This window comes from Urocampus carinirostris, chromosome 16, assembly GCF_059441175.1.
Source record: "Urocampus carinirostris isolate Australia breed hairy pipefish chromosome 16, RoL_Ucar_1.0, whole genome shotgun sequence".
Taxonomy (NCBI): Eukaryota; Metazoa; Chordata; class Actinopteri; order Syngnathiformes; family Syngnathidae; genus Urocampus; species Urocampus carinirostris.
This window is the reverse complement of record NC_142364.1, coordinates 14,394,762-14,417,556: the sequence shown is the minus strand read 5'-3', so window position 1 is coordinate 14,417,556 and position 22,795 is coordinate 14,394,762. Positions and strand designations below refer to the sequence as shown.

Here is a 22,795-nt window from a genome sequence, read left to right as displayed (position 1 = left end):
AAAATCTATGAAAAAACCCACAACAAAATTTCTGATAAAATCAACAATACACTAAAAAAAACGTACACTACAAAATAATACTGCAAAATCCACGACCGAATCCATGACAAAATCCACAACAAAATTGACTGTTAAATTCTCGACAAAATCCAGAATACACCTCAAAATACTGTACACAACAAAATACACAAAATAATACTGCAAAATCTATGACAAAACCCACGACAAAATTTCCGATAAAATGAACAATACACAAAAAATACTGTACACTACAAAATAATACTGCAAAATCCACGACCAAATCCACGACAAAATTGACTGTTAAATCCTCGAAAAAAATCCAGAATACATGACAAAATGCTGTACACAACAAAATACACAAAATAATACTGCAAAATCTATGATAAAATCTGCGACAAAATTGTTGATAAAATCCGCGTCAAAATTGACGATAAAATCTAAAATAAAATGCGCAGTCAAATTGACGATAAAATCCTCGACAAAATCCACATTACACGTCAAACAACAAAATACATGAAATAATACTGCAACATTTTCGACAAAATCCACGATAAAGTCCTCAACAAAACAATTTACAAATGACAAAACTCATTACAAAATAGACTAATTCATGAATTTACGTCATGATTCCCATGACGGTATTACACAAACTCCGAACTTAACGTCAAATTTAAGAATCGAAGATATCCATTATTCCCTCATTGTATTTGTTTGGAGTATTTTTTTTTATAATCTAATAAAATGGAGTGCTCCATGGGAATAGACGAAAACAGCGGCGTTTTTTGCTAACACATCCCAACCAATCATCTCCCCCTCTTATCTTTTGGCCCGGGCTCAAATCCCCGAGCCTCAATTTAATCCGCGATGGCGCCGCGATGAACTTCGCACCGGCACCGCTTAACCGATCCACGTATTAACCGGACTCGCATTTCGGAAGGCTGTCACTCAAGAGTGGCACGCTCGCCAGTGTGTACTTGCTTCAATTATCGAGTTGTTGTACTTTTGTCCATGATGCCTTTGAATGTTTGTGAAATTGGGACAATTACTACAAAATAAAAGAAGATAGCACACGTTCAACTGATTAAGTATAATCATGATCACTCTTTTCATACCGAGACTGAACACCTGAGCAGTCATCAATACCAATACCAGATGGCGATACTACTACTTTTTACCCTCTTATCCCTGAAAATAACAAGACATTGTGTATTATTTAGTGCCTCCTAGTGGTGAGAAACATAAACTGACATTTGAACGTGCATTTTTTTAAATTCTCGTGGATTGAGGATTTTGTAGTTCGTACACCTCTACCCCTATCCTAAAAAAACATGACTAATATTTTGAAAATGACAGTATTATTTAGTGCCTCCTAGTGGTGAGAAACATAAACTGACATATACACTGGCATTTTTAAAAATGTTCATAGATCGAAGAATTTGAAGTGCATTTTAAAATTTTTTGTAGCAGTGGTTAGCGCATGTGCGGCACAGTTCATGTCTTGGGAACCTCCTGCGTGGGTTCAAATCCAGCTCCAGACTTCCTGTGCGGAGTTTGTATGTTCTCCCCGTGCTTGCGTGGGTTTCCTCCGGGCTCAAAGACATGAATTTCAGGTGAATTGGCCGGTCCAAATTGTCCCTAGGTGAGAATAAGCGAGTGAGTTGTCTGTCCCCGTGTGCCCTGCGATTGGCTGGCAACCAGTTCAGGGTGTCCCCTGCCCAATGATTGCTGGGATGGGCTCCAGCACCCCCGCGACCCTACTGAGGATAAGCGGTGTAGTTACTGAGTAATGAGTGAGTATTATTTATTGCCTCCTAGTGGTGAGAAACATAAACAAATATATGAACGTGCATTTTTAAAAATTCTCGTAGATCGAGGAATTTGTAGTTCATACACCTCTACCCCTATCCTAAAAAACATGACTAATATTTTGAAAAAGAAAGTATTATTTATTGCCTCCTAGTGGTGAGAAACATAAACTAACATATAAATGTCCATCTTTTAAAATACTCGTACATCGAAAAATTTGTAGTTCATATTTTTTTTGAATGGCAGTTTGTATTATTTACTGCCTCCTAGTGGTGAGAAATATAAACTGACATATACAAGTGCATTTTTAAAATTTTTGTAGATCGAGAAATTGTATTTTGAAATTGACAGTATTATTTAGTGCCTCCTAGTGGCGAGAAACATAAAATAACATAAATGTCCATTTTTAAAAATACTCGTACATCGAAAAATGTGTAGTTCATACCCACTTACCCCTATCCTGAAAATAACATGACCAATATTTTTTAGATGACAGTGTGTATTATTTAGTGCCTCACAATTTTATGAATTCTTTGACTACTTTGAATTCGGTGACTACTTACAAAGTGAGTAGTTTAGTAGAATACATACAAAATGTAATACATAAAATACCATGAGTACATCATCTACTAAATTGCAAATAACGATAACCACTATTAAAAATAAAGCAATGGAGCAAAATAACATAATATAAATCCTAACTACTACATTGAAAAATGGAGCACAACTGTCACAGAGAAATTACCACAAAATAAAAATAGCAGAAAAGATGCTAATGAAAAACCGTCTCGAGTACTCGATAATTAATGTTGTAGATATCAAGAGTTGTACACTTCTTGTATCGTAATTCAGTTGGCAATTTGCCATTTCATTTATTTTTTTCATTCGCAAGTCTGACAGATGGACACTGGAGGTAGTGAGGTGGGAATGTAAGGGAGAATGAGGTAAAGGGGGATTTGAGGGTGAGCGTGAGGTGAAGCTTGACGATGCGAAGAGTCTAATGAGACCTGCAGAGAACTTCTTAATAGGATTGCTTCCGCTGCCTCGCACTACCAATGAGCTCTGATAACCAAGCACTTCTAGAAACAGTGCACGCTCGTGTGCATGCGTGTAGTCTTACTTAGTCTACACCATAACCCTTCTAGATACAGTGAATGCTCGTGTGCAAGTGTGGAGTCTTACTACGTCCACACTATAACCCTACTAGATACAGTGGAAACTCATGTGCATGCGTGTAGTCTTACTAGGACTACACAATAACCTTTCTAGATACAGTGCATGCTCGTGTGCATGCGTGTAGTCTTACGAAGTCGACGCCATAACCCTTCTGGATATGGTGAATGTGTGTGTGCATGTGTGTGGTCTTACTGGGTCCACACCATAATCTTTCTAGATACAGTGCATGGTCGTGTGCATGCTCGTGAGCATGCATGTAGTCTTACTAAGTTTACACCATAACCATTATAGATACAGTAAATACTCGTGAGCATGTGTGTAGTCTTACTAGGTCCACACCGTGACCCTACTAGATACAGTGCACGCTCGTGGGAAGGCATGTAGTCTTACTAGGTCTACACCATAACCCAGGGGTCGGGAACCTTTTTGACTCAAAGAGCCATAAAAGCAAAATATATCAATTTTATTTTGGGAAAGAGCCACACCATATATTATGAGACAAATGTACTAAATTGCTAAACCCGCGCCCCAGACAAAAGCTTAGTCTTCAGCACATTTATTTTTGATGATTTGATGAAAATTATGAAAAGAGAATAATGCCAGAGCCCGTGTCCCAAAATCAACAATCATACCACTTTAAACCTGTCTCTTTCTTGCAATTACTTAAGATCGGTTAAACTCATTTTGACCCTTTTTTCATACATATTGGTTTCAAAACCAGATGCAAGCAGTTATTTTGTAAAAACGTCACAACATTCTGCAAACAGGGAGCCTGATGTGCTTATTTATGGCGCAGACGGCGTAGGGCGAGAGATGGGAGGGAGTGCTTGCACTTTTTGCATAGCTCCACCCATCCCTCCCACTCAGCCAATCAAAATACTTTAAGTTCTCTTCCGGTGTTTTGGCGTATTTACAGTTTGTTCTGTGGATTCATCATAAGGTATCTGAACACTGAAGACAGATAATATAGTGATGTTTTATATAACGGATTATTTAGCGTTGTACAGCCAGAACGAGTTTTTTTGTTTTGTTTTTGTGACACCTTGACTGTAAATTGTAGTGGAAAATGTGCCCTATATATACTGCGAAGTACTGCTTCACTGTTGATTTTGGTTTGGCTCTGCGTGTATCTGAACAGGAATAGCGGTCCATGTTTTGGACGAGATGGAGAAAATTTGCATGCAATCAAATTTGTCTCTGAGCCACAGGTACTCATGGAAAGAGCCATATATGGCTCGCGAGCCATAGGTTCCCGACCCCTGCCATAACCCCTCTAGATTCAGTGCATGCTCGTGTGCATGCGTGTAGTCTTACTAGGTCTACTGCATAACCCATCTAGATACAGTGCATGCTCGTGTGCATGCGTGTAGTCTTACTAAGTTTGCACTATAACCTTTCTAGATACAGTGCATGCTCGTGTGCATGCCTGGAGTCTTCCTAGGTCCACACCAGGGGTTCTTCAACCTTTTTGAGCCCGAGAGCAACCTCATGGGCACGGAGTAACACAAAGGGCACACTGATAACGCACTTCTGAAACAATATCCATCCATCCATGATCTGCACTGCTTATCCTCGGTAGGGTCGCAGGGGTGCTGGAGCCCATCCCAGCCATCCTCGGGCAGTGGGCAGGGGACACCCTGAACTGGTTGCCAGCCAGTCGCAAGGCACACAAACAAGTGACTCGTTCATTCACACCTAGGGCCAATTTGGAGCGGCCAATTAACCTGAAACGCATGTTTTTGGAATGTGGGAGGAAACCGGAGTGCCCGGGGGAAACCCACACAAGCACGGGGCAAACATGCAAACTCCACACAGGAGATTCGATCTCATGACCTCAGAACTGTGCCGCACACGCGCTAACCACTGCGCTGCCGTGCTGCCCATATATATATATATATATATATATATATATATATATATATATATATATATATATATATATATATATATATATATATATATATATATATATATATATATATATATATATATATACTTTTTGTCTTTTATTTACATGACTGTAAATGCAATCTTTTAAAAAAAATTGAAGCACAATTTAATCACATTTCAGACATCGATAGTTCGTGATTATGTCTTTTTTTAAAACAAGCCTGCGGGCACGTGATACGGTTGCCAGTGTGCTGGCGGGCACTGGGTAGGCGACCGCTGGTCTACACAGTAACACTTCTAGCTACAGCGCATGTGCATGTGTGTAGTCTTCCCAGGGCTCCACCAAACATGAGGTGACTGTCCACGACACTGTGTAGAAACCGACATGAACTTGGATATCGAGGTGATAACCCACAATGGATCCGCCGAAATGTAAGCACAAACACAACAATCTGGGGGGACCAACCCTTGAAACAGTCCAAAACTTGATTTTTTTGGGGGCCACCAGAGCTAGATACAGACTTACGACAATTCACCTTAGAAAAAACGGTAGATACAATCATTTTTTTCGGGATGTTGGACAATAACCGGACATTGCTGTAAGTTAGGTTACGTATTGTGTGCACCTTTTTACGAGTAGAGGACAGTACTGTAGTGCTTCTTTCTGCCGCTACCGGCGTGTGGCACTGTGAGAGGTCACCCAGCATCCACCCCGAAGAAAAAAAAATCCGCTTCCTCTACCTAGTTCGTGTGTAAACATACTATACTGTATATACGATGTCCATACCATCTCCAGCACGCTAAGAACTGTGACATTTTTATTGTTTAATATCTCATGCATTCCTTCAATATGGTTGGTGTATAGTGTAAAGAGGAGGCTAGCGTTTTTTTTTAAGTGGAAGTGGAATATGAAAACTTGATGCGGTTGAGAAAATGGTTTGGATTGCTTTTTTTCGGCCACTTTTTACCACGGGGGATGAAGTCGCCTAACTCTTGAAGCTCATCTTCCAAAAGTAAGTTGAACTTCACTTGTCAAAATTCTTAGCCTATGGAGATACAGTATAGTATGTTTACACACGAACTAGGAAGAGGAAGCCGGATTTCTTCTTCAGGTTGGATGCTGGGTGAGCTTTTGCAGTGCCACACGCCGGTAGAGGCGGAAAGAAGCAGTATAATACTGTCCTGTACCCCAAAAAAACATGCACACAATACAAAATGTTTGTATCTACCATTTGTCGTAACTCGAATGTTCGTAAATAAGGGAGCGTCTGTATACATTCTTTCATATCAGTATTTTCCCAGCAACAATCTTCTTCAGGGTCAGTTAGAGCTCCATGTTCTATTTTACCAATCCACCCTTTCCTATAAAAACCGTGGTAAACCATTTGTCTTTTGGTCTTTTGGGGGAAAACAACTCCTTGCCCTTTTTGGTGGGAGAGCACTGCCCTGATCAATTGGTCCCGAGTGCACTCTGTTGTAATTTCATTTGTACCTTTGTAGTAAATGTCCTCAACTCAACTGTTTCTCAGCAGATCTATTTTTACTGCGTCCGAACACGGATTGTTGTACACCAACAATTCCTTTTTCTTAGAATGTACCAAAATGTTTATTTGGCTTCTCCAACCTTTTCAGATTTGATTTATTAGTTTTTGTTATCAGATGTATTATTTCATATTAGCTGTAAACTTTAAATCCAAACAGGAAATTGTAGGCTCGTATATTTATCATCCATTTTCATTTTTTTGTAATTTGAATCGCCGTTCTTCCTACCTGACTGTAAAAGTTTTCCGTGGCGTGAGGTTGGGGTCGCTTTGCTGCACGGGGCCTGGTTTGAGTTGTGCGCTGAGCATGACTCCAGAGCCGTTGAGGAATACGTCCACGCGGTTGGGAAGCAGTTCCGGGGTTTCTGAGGTGAAGGTAATGGAGAGGAGCTGGCCGTAGCTGTGGAGCTGATCGCCGATAAATTTATCTGCAGGAGAATACAAGACAGTTTTCATTTTTTTATTTTGAGAAACCGCATTTATTAATTACCGTAAATTCCGGACTATAGAGCGCACCTGATTATAAGCCACACCCACCACATTTTAAGAGGATAACCGCTTTTGTGCTTACACAAGCCGCACCTGTATATAAGCCGCATGCGCCCACATTAAAATATGAAACACAATCATGAAATCAACCCAAACCCTACTCTGAATCCCGCGATTTTAACTGAACATAAAGAACACAGTTCAAAAACCACAGCCGGTTAAATGAACAGAAAATGATACCGATAGTTAAGACTTGATACAGACCTGCAGAGTCCGGGTCGCATTAAAAGTAATCCAAGGAAAAAAAAGTGTATATTTCCAAAGTTAAGGGTGGGAAAAATATATATCCACTATTGTCTGGCCTGTCCACAAACACTCACCTTTACCGGTCCCCACTTTCCGTCATCCCCTGCCTCTGTTACGCCCCTTCTTTTTAATTGGTCAGTGCAAGACTTATCAGAATAAGTGTCCAAAATAAATACAAATAAATACATTACAAAAATATACACTTGCAAATACATATTATACATGGTTATACATATTTACAAAGAAAGAGGGTACACCGAGAGAGTTTTCAAAGCTTTAATAATAATATTATAACTTTCATCCCAAACTGTGCCTGTGAAGGGTAGCAAAACGCTACTAAGAACACACTCGCAATACAGTTAGCGGATCTGTTAAAAAAACATACCATACATGTTCAAACCACGTTAAACCGTTCTTGTCTTCCTCCCTATAACTGACGTTATCAAAGTTGTCCTCCTTTATTATGGGAAAGAGGCTTTGTCTTAGAGACTACGTCCCAGGCTCCCTTATTCTAAAAAACACACTAGCAACACACTCGCAAGGTAAAGTTTGCATGCAGTAGCTCTGTTTCCTCCTTTATCGGACTACTCGATTGCGTTTAGCTTGTAAGCCGCGTCATGTGCCTTGAACTCGAGCGCCGCTGGCGGCTGTTAGAAAAATGACATAAATTGGCCGCATCACTGAATAAGCCGTAGGGTTGAACGTTTGGGAAAAAAGTAGCGGCTTATAGTCCGGAATTTACAGTACTCTTGTCAGTGACTTGCAGTGATGTTCGTGTCTGGTGAGGCAATCAGATTTAAACATAATTGATCTTATTGATCATTTGACTGGCAGAACAAAAAAAATATATATATATAAACTGTGGCACAGGAAATAAACATTTAACTGTCCTACCTTGACTATAAATGAAGTCAATACGCTACTCCTTTGTTTAAAAGCATCATCAGATAAATAATACAGTGGAACCTCGGTTTTTGAACGCCTCTGAGTTCGAACGAATCAGAGTCTGACCAAAAATTTTGAGAAATTCTTGCTTGCTGTTCGGTCAAAAAATCGGAATTCGAACGCCGGTAATGCGTGAGTGCGTATGCTAGGGTGCGATGCTGAGCGGCGTACGGGTGTAGATCGCTCTTGCGGACGTGCTTCGTTTTGCTTTCGCTTTTAATATCGGTGAACGGAGTGTTTTAGCCCCTAATTATGCCTCCGAAGAAAGTCAATGCAAGCAGCAAAGTTGCTACGGGTGAAAAAAGAAAAGTAGTGCGTACAACCATTTAAGAAAGAAAAAATAGCAAAATATGAAGGAGGTGTGCGAGTGTCTGATCTTGCTAGGGAATACCCCACCGTCCACCTGCGCCATCTGCTGACCACCACAAAGGTAAGAAATGCTATTCATAATTCTTTTCTTTATCCTTTTATTTTTATTTTTACACATTCGTGTTAGCGTAATCTTTTGTACGGAAGATTACGATAACGCTAACGCACGATTAGCCTGGGTTAGCTTTGTTTACGTTAAACATTCAAGTTAAACATTCAGGGTGTTGGAACGGAGCCCAACATTCAGGGTGTTGGAATGGAGCCCCCTTTCCAATGAACCGCTCACCACTTGTTGTGGAGACCCGGGTGCTAAATGACTTGTAAACGACCTGATTTTTTTATTTTTACACATTCATGTTAGCGTAATCTTTCGTACGGAAGATTACGATAACGCGAACGTACGATTAGCCTGGGTTAGCTTTAGTTTACGTTAAACATTCAAGGTAAACATTCAGGGTGTTGGAACGGATTAAAACGATTTACATTATTTTTAGCAGGAAAAATGATTTCGGTGATCGAACAAATCGGTTTTCGAACAGGGTTCTGGAACGGATTATGGTCGAGAACCGAGGTTCCACTGTACTATATTCCCCAAAAAGGATTGGATGTCCTACTTGCCATTAGTTTGCTAATACTATCACAAATCATAATATTTGGGTTGAAGTGTGCACTAACTTTGAAATGTTTGTCTCACTAGCGCCCTCTGTCAGGAGGCAAGATAATTGCATGCCTCACTCTGCATCTGCTGACCTTACATATTAATAAAATTAATGACTCAATGTCACAATTCAGCGATTTTGAAATGGCACAGCCTCACCTGATCCCCGAACTTGACGTCACTGAAACTCGCTTACAAAAAAGAAGTAAATAGAATAAATACAACATACAATTTTAATTTACTGACCGAGTTGGAAATATGTTACCCTAATTAAAAATTTGCATATTAGTGATACATGTAAGTACAGAACATGGCCAAACACATATTTGCGATCTGACAGGGTGGACATTTTTTGAACACTCTTTATCATTAACAGAATGAATATAACTTAAGCCAAATATTAAGGAATACATATATGTTTCCATGGTGACAAGTGAGGCACAGTCTCATCTGACTGCCTGCTTTGACCCTTGTTAAAATCCTATTGTACCATATACATAGTGTAATATTTTTGGACCCAAATGCAGGGAAGTCGGAATGGAGGAAGTTGTGCTCAACAAATGATGGTATTTATCAGCAACATGGCATTACCTCTTCTTCAAAGGCCGGATGGCAGACGGCCCAAAAAACAAAACAAAACAGATCACAGAGGCTGAAGCAAACAGACCTTTAACAACAGAACAGGGGTCGGCCGAAGGTCCTTGTCTGTCCCCCCAAAAACAGCACCAGGAGTAGTCGAGGATTCCTGTCCTAGCTGCCAGGACAAGGACTTTCTCACCACAGGGACAGGGGCGGTTAATGGTCCTTGTCCTTCCCCTCCGGAACAGGGACACAAAGTTGCCAAGTGACCGTCTCGTGGCCAGGACAGGAACCTTCTTGCCTCTGGAAAACGGTATAGAAGCAGCCGAGGGACTCTTCTATTGTCGCTTGGATTGCGTACAGTAGCGCTCAAGGGACTTTCTCCTCACCACCGGGACAGGGATGCGGACCTTTCCACTGGGTCCTTTTGTCACGTAAGCAAAGGCAGACCCAGATCCAGGAAAGCCAGAATGGAGGAGGTGTGCTCAACAAAGGGTGGTATTTATTAACAAAGACCAGGAACAAACACCAACAAACCAAGTCTTAAGACAACTACCAAAGTTTTCAAAACATGAAAAAAACCAAACCTGATATGGTGACATAAAACAGGATAGAAGTGGCATGGAAATCACAATGACCCAACCCAATTTGCTTTCCAAGTAATTACCGTAAATTCCGGACTATAAGCCGCTACTTTTTTCCCAAACATTCAACCCTGCGGCTTATTCAGTGATGCGGCCAATTTATGTAATTTTTCTAACGGCCGCCAGCGGCGCTCGAGTACAATAGGTAAGATTTAGACCGGTGGAATATATGCGCAGAGGAAGACTGCAACTTCTCGGCTTGTGCATACAGTTAATTAAATTAGCGTAAACATACCCTCATCATGCAAAATGCAAAAAGAAAGGCACATGACGCAGCTTTCAAGCTAAAAGCAATCGAGCAGTCCGATAAAGAAGGAGCGAGCGTGTTGCCAGCGTGTTTTGGAATAAGGGAGCGTGGGACGACGTCTATATGACGAAGTTGCTTTCCGACACTGAGGAAGACGACTTTGATGGCTTTAGTTCTAAGGAGGAAGATGAAGACGGTTTACCGTGATTTTTACAAGTACGGTATGTTTTTTAACAGACCCGTTTACTGTGTTGCGAGCGTGTTGCTAGCGTGTTGCTACCTGTCACAGGCACCATTTGGGATGAAAGTTATTATTATTAAAGCTTTGAAAACTCTCTCGGTGTACCGTCTTTCTTTGTAAATATGTGTAACCATGTATAATATGTATTTGCAACTGTATATTTTTGTAATGTATTTATTTCAGACACTTATCTGATATGTTTCCCACGGGCGAATAAAAAAGAAGGGGCGAAAAAAACGCTGGCTGACGGGAAATGGGGACCGGTAAAGGTGAGTGTTTGTGTACGCGGCAGACAATAGTGGATATATATTCTTCCCACCCTTACCTTTGGAAGTATACACTTTTTTATTGGATTGCTTTCAATGGGACCCGGACTCTGCAGGTCTGCATCAAACCTTAAGTACCGGTATCATTTTCCGTTCATTTTGCCGGCTGTGATTTTTGGACTGTGTACTTTTATGAAGGACATTCAGTTTCAATCGCGGGACTTAGTCGGGTTTGGGTTAATTTTGTGTTTGTGTTACATTTTTTTAATGTGGGCGCATGCGGCTTATATACAGGTGCGGCTTGTGTAAGTACAAAATCTGTTTTCCTCTTAAAATGTGGTGGGTGCGGCTTATAATCAGGTGCGCTCTATAGTTCGGAATTTACGGTAATATAAAGTCTTGGGGTAATTAGGGACTGGGGTGTAGAGGTTGGACTCAGGGGGGTGCAGCAAAGCAAACTCCCTCCAGTTTGGCGTCTGACGTATCGAATCATTAACAGTCTTTGCTAGAACGACATTGCACCACAGCCTCGTTGAATTTCCCGAACCTTAATGGGAACAGTTCTAAACATGAAGTCACAAAGTCACACTCTTGCATGTGATACATTTTTACATATTTTTACATATCTTCCCTTTTTCTGCAAGCGTAGGACGATCGTGTTAATTACGCTCGTCTAGGGAGCATGTTGAGCATGCCTCTGCACACGAGGGGAAGCAAAAATCAATACGTAAATGACTCCTAAATGATTCATTGGGGTAGGTTTCTACATTCGTTCGACTAATGTGCAAATTTTTAAAATCGGCTGACATCGCAGATTTTTGCAGCATAACTCATACAGAAACAAATCCAGTTATAAAGTATTAATCATGACACATGAGATTAAATACAAATATGATACTCTGGTAAAATCTGACCATGACAGCAAAAGTCATGGGTTTGAGCTAGAAGCTTTCCTCACCACTAGAACGTGTACCGTATTTTCCGCACTATAAGGCGCACGTAAAAGCCTTTATTTTTTTCAAAAGCTGACCATGCGCCTTATAATACAGTGCGCCTTATTTATGGATCAACATTAAGTCGCAAAGTCTTCCATCTAACTTGCAGCCGCCGACTCGATTTTCCCCCGAACGCCAAGTAGTCCGCGGTGTATGCTGGGATTTATTTACCGGCGTTTCATTGGCTAACAAATGTGTCAATCATCATTTGAATCGATCACTATTGGCTAAAGTTATTCGGAGGTCAAGGGGCGGATCCTTTTTATCATTTACAGGCTGGCATAGGCTTAAGCGGCAAAACAAAGCCTGCAATTGGCCAAAAAGATGTGTCAATCATCAGTTGAATCGATCACTATTGGCTAAAGTTATTCGGAGGTCAAGGGGCGGATCCTTTTTTCCATTTACAGGCTGGCATAGGCTTGAACGGCAAAACAAAGCCTGCAATTGGCCGAAAAAGATGAATGTGTATAGCACGTGGTTGACGGCATACAGAAAGCATTTTTTTCTATTCTGTATTTGTAAATATTTTATTCTCCTGGTTTTACTACACTCACGGATATAAGAGGAGCATGGCTGCACATTATTATTGAACACAACGACTTCGGTGAGCTACTCTGGTTATATATTTTCCCTGTATCTTGTTTCAGACCGAACTCGATGTTTCTGTGATAAGCGGTGCAGATAATGGATGGAATGGAGTGTCTATTTTTAAATTAAACTCAATTCCAAGTGTTTATTGTCATATGCACAGTAAAGTTGCGAGCGAAAAAGAAAATAGAAACTAAGGAATGGTTGGCATTTCTTGAATCCCAAGACTTTAACCTTCCGAATGATGGAACGATGCATTTGAGCGACATCGTACGGACACCGCATCCGCACGTGTTCTCGACACGTATTTGCGTCTTTGCAAGCTTTGGGAATGTTAAGGGGGTAATAAGTTGGACTGAACTATATGACTGTTTTGTCGACGTTCCCATTGTAGCGCCTCCGGTGCGTCTTATGTATGTCAGATATAGGACCAAAAACTATTTTTTCGGGCTGCGCCCTATAACCCGGTGCGCCTTATAGTGCGGAAAATACGGTACTTAAAACACTCGAACTTTCACTTATGACTAGAAACTTCCTTTGGAACCAGCCCTAATTTTTTCAGACTATACTTTTCATTGGGATGAATATCTTATCGTATATTTATACCTTCTCTCAAGGATTGACTATTGTATTTTCGAAATAGTGTCGTTTCAATACCTGACTTTGGACTATAATCTTTACTTAAGGCCAGGATCCTCTCCAGGTCTTGAACCTTCATTTAAAGTGGATACCTTATTTGGGATTAGACATTGTCTCGGGACTTTTGGGATAAGACTCTTCAGTGATTAGTAGTATACACACTAAAGACCGGAACACTTTTAGTAAAGTCTCGTTTCAGGACTAGAGTCCTAAATTGTGACCAGTCAAGACTTTTGTTATCAAATTTAGCTCTCGAAGACTAGAACCTTCTCTTGAGTTTAAACCCAGCACCAGTCCTATTGTCTCGGGACTATCATTTTAATTTTGTATGAATATTCCATTTTATATAGATGCCTTTGTTATTTATACCTTTGTTGACTATTCAGTTTTGTTTCACTGCCAGACTTCAGACTAGGATAATCTCTGGAGGCTCGGACCCTCTCTGGTACCAGAATTATCGCCTGAGATCAAAGTCCTGGTTTGGAATTAGACCAAACTATTGGGAATTTCAGGATAATCTTTCAGACTGGATTAACTGCTTCTGCGAACACTAAAGACCAGGACATTTTTACTGGAGTAGAATCACATTTCAGGACTTGACCCCTCGATTAGGACCAGACAAGATACTTGATACGAAAACCCTCCCTCAAAGACAAGTCATTTCTATAGAGAGAGAACCTTCACTTGAGTTTAGACCCAGCACCAGACCAATAGCTTGGGACTATAACCTTCACTTTTGACAAGGCTATTGTCTGCGGACTACAACTTATCACTTGTAAACATCGAAGACCATTTTTTTATCGGAACAGAACATCTTTTCGGCCCAGTGTATACTTTTCAGATTAGAATATTTCTCCTGGAACAGTAAGTAAAGAAAAACAGGCTACGATTACCTTTAATTGGGACTAGAAATTTCTATTGGGGAAAACAAGGCCTTCATTAGTAAAATAACAACAGTTTTGTCTTTGTACCTCCAACACCCAAGGTGTAACAAAGTTTTAACTTTTTGTTTTAGGTCCAATAAGTATACAATATAATTTAAAATAGTGCAATTGCAACTAGCAAAATTGTTTAAAATAAGAATGAAGAAAAACAATATGAATTCAAATTTCTTATATAGGTAAGATATCCATGTATTTTTACAGTTTTGTGTGCTTGTTTAAGGCGGTGATGGCTCTAGGGAAGACAACATCCTTTAAGGCTTTTAGTTCCTGTTTTAAAGAAACTGTTGCACCAAAAAGAACGCAACTCTGGAAGGCTTTTTCCACTTTTGATGGTTCCTGGCCTGTTTTTGGATTATGGTAAAGTTAGCACGAGTCCTTTTTCGGTCTTCCTAACCTCCTGCCTCCTTGGACTGTGCACTGGAGAATTATCTTGGCCAGTCCTGATGATCTTGTGACATGACCATACCACTGCAGTTCTTAATAGGGTCCCATGTGCACTGATGGTGTTGCACATTTTCTGTTTGTCACATGGACTATGTAGCAGAGGCCTAGAAGTTTCCTGTAGCATCGCATCTCCATGGCTTGGATTTTACTTTCTAGTTTTGCTGCAAGAGTCCCTGTTTTGCAATAGTAAAGGATGAAATAACCAGCGCTCGCATGAGTGTAATTTTTGTGTTCTTGTCCCTCCAGAAGGGTAGAGGATTCCTTAATACTGCTTTTGGTTCTTTTGCGGTAGCTCAAGCCTGCAATGTCTTCAGACTGGACAGAGAGCAGCCAATGATTTTTTGGGCTGTGTTGATGACAATCTGTGAGGTTTTGTCCTCACATTTTTTTCATCAAATATATGATGTATATATTCGTGTTTGCTTCTACTGCTCTCATTTCCAACGTCAAACATACAAAGTAGTTGAACAGCAGAATTAGTTCATTCATCAGATGTTCTTAAGTGGCAGTGCAGACGTCATGCATTTGAGTGAAGGGTCGTCATGGCGACCATTTCTTTGCATCACTCAATTGCTTAGCCTGGTGTGAATGAAGCGAGCGGCCAGTGTCCTTCATCGTCAGGTTCTCTTTTCTGAAATATTACCGTTCCTTGCACGTGTTGTTTTTTAAAAGCTTTTGCTTTTTGTTGCCGAAATTGTATTGCTGATGATGGGGACCGTCAGACTGGATGCCACAAACCCGTTTGAGGTTGCAGCATTTGCTTTGGTAGATTTCCAAGATTTCTATGCATCACTCATTCGATAAATGACCACCAGTTCGTGTCGTCACCTAAATAAATCAGTGACGTTGTTTAAAAGATAAAATACAGTCTTGTGGTCCTCTGTTTCTAATGTTTTTGTACTTATAAGTTTATAGTTTTAGTAAACAATCAAAATAAGGTAACAAGACATTTAATTTTGAAGTTGCAAGGAGAACAGGAGAGGAGTGCATGAAAAGACCTGTTCATGCAAAAGTTGCTATCTATTTAAAGGTCCCCCTCTTACCCCTTTCTATTAAATCTCATAAGTTACAAAAAGCAGATCAGGCCTAAGTGCTGTGGAAATCAATGAACAGAGAGATGAAAAAATACTTTGTTTTAACATGATCTAGCTTGATTCTAACACACAATGCAAAACATAATTGGCAGGTTTCTAAAACTCGCTTAATGGCGCATGGTACTATGCATACATTTTATTTAATCAGTCAAACAGAGGTTCAAATTTTAAAATGGTGTTAAGTTTATAGTTTAGTAGGCTTTTTTTACTTGGATTTGTAACTTGCAAGGAGAACAGGAGGCAAGCCTCGGATAAGGAATTCCAAACTGTTCTCAGAGGCTTCCGTTGAGCCCATTCTCTTTAATAGATATCCCAGGTTACAAAAGCCGATCCGCTCTGAAGGCTGAGAACAGCAACATGATTGGGCAATAGTTGCAATGATTTGTTGACTATTTTTGCACCAAATGCATATTGCACAAACCCTTACGATACCAACTGTATGTAACATCCTACATGCCGTCATTTCTTGTGTAAATATTATGTAAATTATAACTATAACCTTATCCTCCCTGTTTTATAACCTTATCTTCTCTGTTCCTTATCTTCTTGGTTTCTCTACCTCACTGTGAATGTGTGAAACTGGAGTGTCATGCCCAATTTCGTTGTCACAATATGTTAACCCATTTTGTAACAATGACATCCATCCATCCATTATCTGCACCGCTTATCCTCAGTAGGGTCACGGGGGGTGCTGGAGCCCATCCCAGCTATTTTCGGGCAGTGGGCAGGGGACACCCTGAACTGGTTGCCGGCCAATCGCGGGGCACATAGGGGACAGACAATTCGCTCGCTCAGCCACACCTAAGGACAATTTAGACCGGCCAATTAACCTGACATGCATGTTTTTGGAATGTGGGAGGAAACCGGAGTGCCCGGAGGAAACCCACGCAAGCACGGGGAGAACATGCGAACTCCACACAGGAGGTTTGATCTCACGACCTCAGAACTGTGCCGCGCTAACCACTGCGCCGCCGTGCTGCCCATAACAATGACAATAAAGGTATATTGTATTCTATTCTATTCTACAGTGCATAATAGTCAAATTAACCAACCAAAGTACGATACACTAATCGAAATAGCGAACAACCCTGGCATCACAATGCAATCTCCTTTGCATGTATCCTGTAGTAAAAACAGAACTAAATTCTTTCTTGTCGACAAACAGAATACATTTATCATACACTAAATAAAAAACGTTCTCGAAACTACAACGGAGGCCTGTTCCTACGTCTCACTTGAACATATGAACACCAGCCCCCAACAGACACTTTTCAGTTTCCGACAGCCTCTCGTTGAAGTTGAATTCCTCTCACTAAATGATTGCTTCCTTTTCACCCATACGCTATCCCTTCATATGCGTTTTCATTTCAGGCACCAATTTAAATTCAAATGCTACACTGTGTAGCACTTCCCTTGGCAGATTGCTAGGGGGGCTCAAGTGAGATGACCCCCCCTCGCTCCAACCAACCTTCCCTGCTTTCTGCGAGACCACGGCATCTGCTCTCCGCCGGTCGGTCTGGTGTAGTCGCCACAGGGGAACCGAACCATGTCTGTTTTGAGGATCAAGCAGATGTCCGGGATCAGAAGTCAGACGTACAAACACGCCCGTGTCAATCTGACGGACCACTGCGCCAAGTATCGGCGATATCAATGAAAATGTGAAATTTTGTTTCTTGAAAGTAATCTCAAGTTCTTAAACATGCAACATGTTGGGAAATAGTACAGTGGAAACTCGGTTCTCGACCATAATCCGTTCCAGAACCCTGTTCGAAAAGCGATTTGTTCGAACACAGAAATCATTTTTCCCATTACAAATAATGTAAATCGTTTTAATCCGTTCCAACACCCTGAATGTTTACCTTTGTTTACCTTTGAGACACAAATAACATAAATGTAACCCAGGCTAATCGTACGTTCGCGTTAGCGTAATCTTCCGTACGAAAGATTACGCGAACATGAACGTGTAAAAATAAAAAAAGGATGAAGAAAAGAATTATGAATAGGATTTTTTACCTTTGTGGTGGTCAGCAGAAGGGGCGGATGGACGGTGAGAGGGATGGAAAAGGAAGGAAAATTATTGTTTGGAAGGAGAGTCCCCCTTCCATAAAATCTTGGGGAGCTCTTCTGTCTGAGGGGTGCTCACACGTTAAAATCTCTTTGCTACGGATGACTGGCTACAGGATGTTCGTTTCTCTTAGAATATCTATCCAATGACACTTGCTTCTGCCTTCTTTTTAGCACTTTTCGGAAGTGGTTCATGACAGTGTCATTTAAGTCATGATGACTCTGGTGGCTGCAGCTTCATCGGTGTGGTGAAATTCTGTAACTCGGCCCATTTGCTATATATTTGTTTAATCTCGGACGTCCCCTAGTGTAGTGGAGGTGCAATTGCACCTGAGAAAATTAAAAGGAGTAAAAAATTGTGATGTGAAACATCCACCCCGGCGTTCGAACTCCGATTTTTGACCGAAAAGCGAAGCAAGAATTTCTCAGATTTGTCCGAACTGAGAGGCGTTCGAAAACCGAGGTTCCACTGTACATGTTTTTTGCATTAGATCTATAGTGAGACCCTTCGCGACTTTGCTCTTCACTTATCGCTGGTTCATTGATTTTGAATCAAATTGTTTTTACTGTCATTGTTATGAACACTTTGTGCATTGTTTTTGGAGCAGACATCACACAGCAAATGCTATCTCTGGAGCATGTCAGGGATGGCTTGTTGTGTTGGGTGGGCGTGACTGTGTGACTGTAAAGCCTGCTGTATACTGTCAATCAAACAGTCAATGTGTTCACCCAAACAAACTGGGAAGCATAGAGACAGCTAGTAGCTTTAACAGCTCGTTACATCGAACATAAATTGATCAATTAACTCTGATTTCAAGGAAAGTCATAGAAGTGCAAAAAAATACTGATCACCAGAGGGTGCTCTGTGAATTGTTATGGGGTCCAGGAAGCGACCGAGGCGGCGTCAGGAGAGGCTGCAGGTCCGTTCTACTGCTATGGCTAGGCTAACAGCTCTCTTAAGCCACCCCTGTTGAGCCTTTAGCTCACCAATGCCGGATACGTGACCCATGGAACAGATGACCTGGAGCTACAACGCGTGGGAAATCACTACATCCGGGATGGTTGTATTTGAATCATTGCTGAGACCTGGCTGAAGTAGAGGTTCCCTAATGGTGGCATGCAGCTAGCCAGCCACGTTCTTACTCTGAAATGAAAAGCCCGCCATTTTAGTTATACCTTTGTAAAATGACAATAAATATCTTAAACGTGTCATATCAGTAAAGGGTTCAGGGCGAGAAACATGGCCAGGATATCTTAAACCACAGCCACAGACTTATACGCATCTAGAGTGACAAAAACATAGCAGTGAAATCAAAGATCAGACTCATGCAAGCGCCGAGACATGGACATTGACTCTCAGGGCAAAACTGGAAAGGAAAATCCATGAGTATGTGATGCGACAGAAAACTTCTGGGCATCAGCTAGGTAGACCATCTGACAAACGGAAAAGTGTGCAACACCATCAGGGGGCACATTGGACCCTACGAAGAACTGTGGTCGACTGCGCACAGACAAAAACTGCAGTGGTATGGTCACAAGCTCACCAGGACCAACGTTCCCTCTAAATTGTGCGCAGTTGCTCACTGCAGAGACTATCTCCGGGCACAGGAAAATCTAGCTGGCACATAAAACAAAGTTGGTTCCCATGGTGTTGTCGTTTCAACGTGATATTTTGAAGTCAATGTAAGTACGAAATTGAGTAAAGTAAGAGCGCATATGGGCTCAAGTTCTTGTGCGAGGCGGAGGGGGGTTGAACAGAGAGGCGGTTAGGGGTGTTATTCTTTATCACTAAAAATATAAAGAGACAAGTGACATGCGTGACCACGCCAATGTTGCCGCGATAGTTTCAGTCCATTTTTCAAAAAGTGGCTCTTTCGGATCAGCTCACTAAAAAGGTCCGGTTTTTTGGATGTTTTCGTTGCCTTAATTCATATATTAACAATTATTATGTTATATAATGCACAAAATGAGGGCGGCACGGTAGATGAGAGTCTGCGGCACAGCTCTGAGGTCATGGGTTCAAATCCAGCTAATAGCTTTTCTGTGTGTAGTTTGCATGTTCTCCTCCAGGCACTCCAGTTGCCCAACCTCCCCTCCCCACACACACATTACAAAAACATGCATGTCAGGTTAATTGGCCGGTCTAAATTGTCCCTAGGTATGAATGCATGAGCGAGTGAGTTTTCTGTCTCTGTGTGCACCGCGATTGGATGGTAAGGGTTCAAGGTTTCCCCCTGCCCACTGCCGGAAAAAAGCTGCGACCCACCTGAGGATCAGCGTTGCATATAATGGATTATACTATTTCAGCTAGCGATCTAGCTCCCATTTGTTTTTTTTAGAGGGAACATTGATTAGGTCTGGCCAAGATTACAGATGCTCCCCTACTTACGACCATTCGACTTATGAAAAACGGTAGATACGAAAACGTTTTGTCGAAAAATATCCGGACATTGCTGTAAGTAAAAATTTGTATTTTGTGCACCATTTTCAGAGGACAGGGCATTACTGTAGTGCTTCTTTCCGCCGCTACCAGCCTGAGGCGGTGAGCGCTCACACAGTAACCACCCTGAAGAAGAAATCCGGCTTCTTCTTCCTAGTTCGTGTGTAAACATACTATACTGTATCTCCAGCGCGCTAAGAACATTTTTATTGTTTAATAACTTGGACTTCCATTCAATATGGTTGGTGTAAAGCTTCAAGAAGAGGCAGGCCGTTTCTTTTGAAATGAAAACAAGTGGAATAAGAAACCTTGATGCGGTTGAGAAAATGGTTGGATCACTTTTTTTCGGCCACTTTTTAGCACGGAGGAGGAAGTAGCCGAACTTTTGAAGCACGTCTTCCAAAAGTAAGTTAAACTTAACTTTATTTATTTTTATAGTGTATATCAATTTATGACATGTTTATTTTTTTAGTACAAAACAATACAGGTTACTTATACAAACCTTAAATGTGCAAAATATAGCACTGAATCAACTTACGAACAAATTCAACTAATGAACGATCGTCTCGTTCGTAAGTAATCTCCAGGACACAGTCCAAAGGGACAGGAGAAGACCGAAAAAGTAATGGGCCTACAACATCAAGGAATGGACTGGTACCAACTTTGCTACGACCACCAAACCGTCAGCAGTGGAGACCAGAATTGAGTCCTTGGAGGTGCCCTGACAACCCTAGCGGTTAAGGGATCCATGAACTGTAAACTCTCGACTAATCTATTTATAGACACTGAACTAATTCAAGATCTCGTCGGCCACATAAAATGATGTGGCGGGCCACATTTGGACCTTGGGCCATGCATTTGACAAGAGCGATCTAGGGTTAGGGTTAAGCATTTTACTAACTTGTACAACCCAGCACGAGAGGAAGAACCGAAGCAAGTGTTGCATACATTTCCCTCCTCACAATATGTTTCGGGCGTCACAAATCAGCGCCCAGAAATTTGTTGTCCGTGACAATGCAAGATGTTGAATCCAAATGGAAAACGTCAAAAGTGGCCATCAGAGGCTAGGGATAACGCACCGAAGAGTGACGGCTCCAGTGCTTTGCCAGAATCCGATGATTGGCATTGACAATCCACGCGACACCCCCTCCCCTTCCTTCAAATGAGATCCTCGCCGGCCTGCCACTCCCCACGCAGAAAAACCCCGTTTCGCTTTCGCGCTATTCGCCGAGCTGTCGCCGCTGAGTCCGACAGCCACTTGTCAGCCGCCGTTTTGGAGCGCGAGTGTCGGCTTATGTGTCGGGAGTTGCGCGAACGTCTTTGGTTTCGCTTAGGCTTTCTTAAAAGGATTGACGCAACGCTGCCCTCGACGTGACTGCCGTTGAAGGTTAGGGTTGGGGGGCATACATTTACTCAAACTTGCCAACATATAATGGCACAAAGCTACTTGCTAGCACGTGTGGTAATTTCGATTATCAATTAGCGGTGGCTAAGTCTGAATTAGTTATGAGTGGTTTGGAAATAAACCGGCTCTATGAGGCATTGTTCTGTCGTGGACATGCCACACGTAAAGCCTGTCTTTGGTAAATAAATCTAAGTTAAACAGGACTTCATTAACAGAGACAAAGAAGAACAATGACAGGTGTATGAAAAAAAAAAAGGCAGCCGGAGGGATTGTTAGCCTGACCCGGACGTAATGATTGACATTTTAGGCCTTACTGGCCTGAAATTCAGATCGATTCAGGCTCGGGCTCGGGTTTAAGATCTTACTTTTAGGCTGAAAGTGGCAGATAAAACTTTTTTTCCGCTCAAACACTGCTCTGAACCCTGACGAATGTAATATCACCGAAAGTGACTCTGTTAAAAATCTAGGTGTAATATTTGATCCTAATATGCCGTTTCATTTACATATGAAAATAAATTACTTGAGTAGCTTTCTTCCAACTTTGAAATATTGCAAAGATTTGCCCGATTCTTTCATAATCAGATGCTGAGATGATGATTCATGCATTTATTACTTCTCGGCTTGATTACTGTAATTATTGCTCTCAGGTCTGCCGATTTTTAGCATCAAAAGTTGGCAGCTGGTTTGAAAAGTGAAAGAGAGACTTTTGACGAAAACAACAACAAAAAGAAAAAAGAAAAAAGAAAAAAAAAACACAATGAGATTTTTTTTAAAGAAATTTAAAAAAAGAAAGAAAAAGACAGGGGAAAAGAAGAAAAACTTTGTGTTGCATTCAAATCATTTCCAATTAAACCAAGTCAATCTTGTTGCCAACATTGGACTTCCACTAAAAAATGTGATTATATACAGTTGTGTATCGTGCAACCGACGAAATAAGCCCCCAAAAATGTTAGTATTATGCGACAAAATATACCATGAAAAAAAATGAAATGGAAATCTTGTGA

At 41.2% G+C, this 22,795-nt stretch overlaps 1 protein-coding gene across 1 annotated transcript in view; it reads right to left on the bottom strand.

Annotated features, from left to right (window-relative positions):
* lamc3 (laminin, gamma 3) overlaps positions 1 to 22,795 on the bottom strand; it is a 243,035-nt gene that overhangs the window by 102,146 nt on the left and 118,094 nt on the right. Inside the window, exon 11 of the mRNA XM_088356238.1 lies at positions 6,664 to 6,862. Coding sequence (XP_088212364.1) covers positions 6,664 to 6,862 — 199 coding nt within the window. The remainder of the gene's footprint in view (positions 1 to 6,663; positions 6,863 to 22,795) is intronic.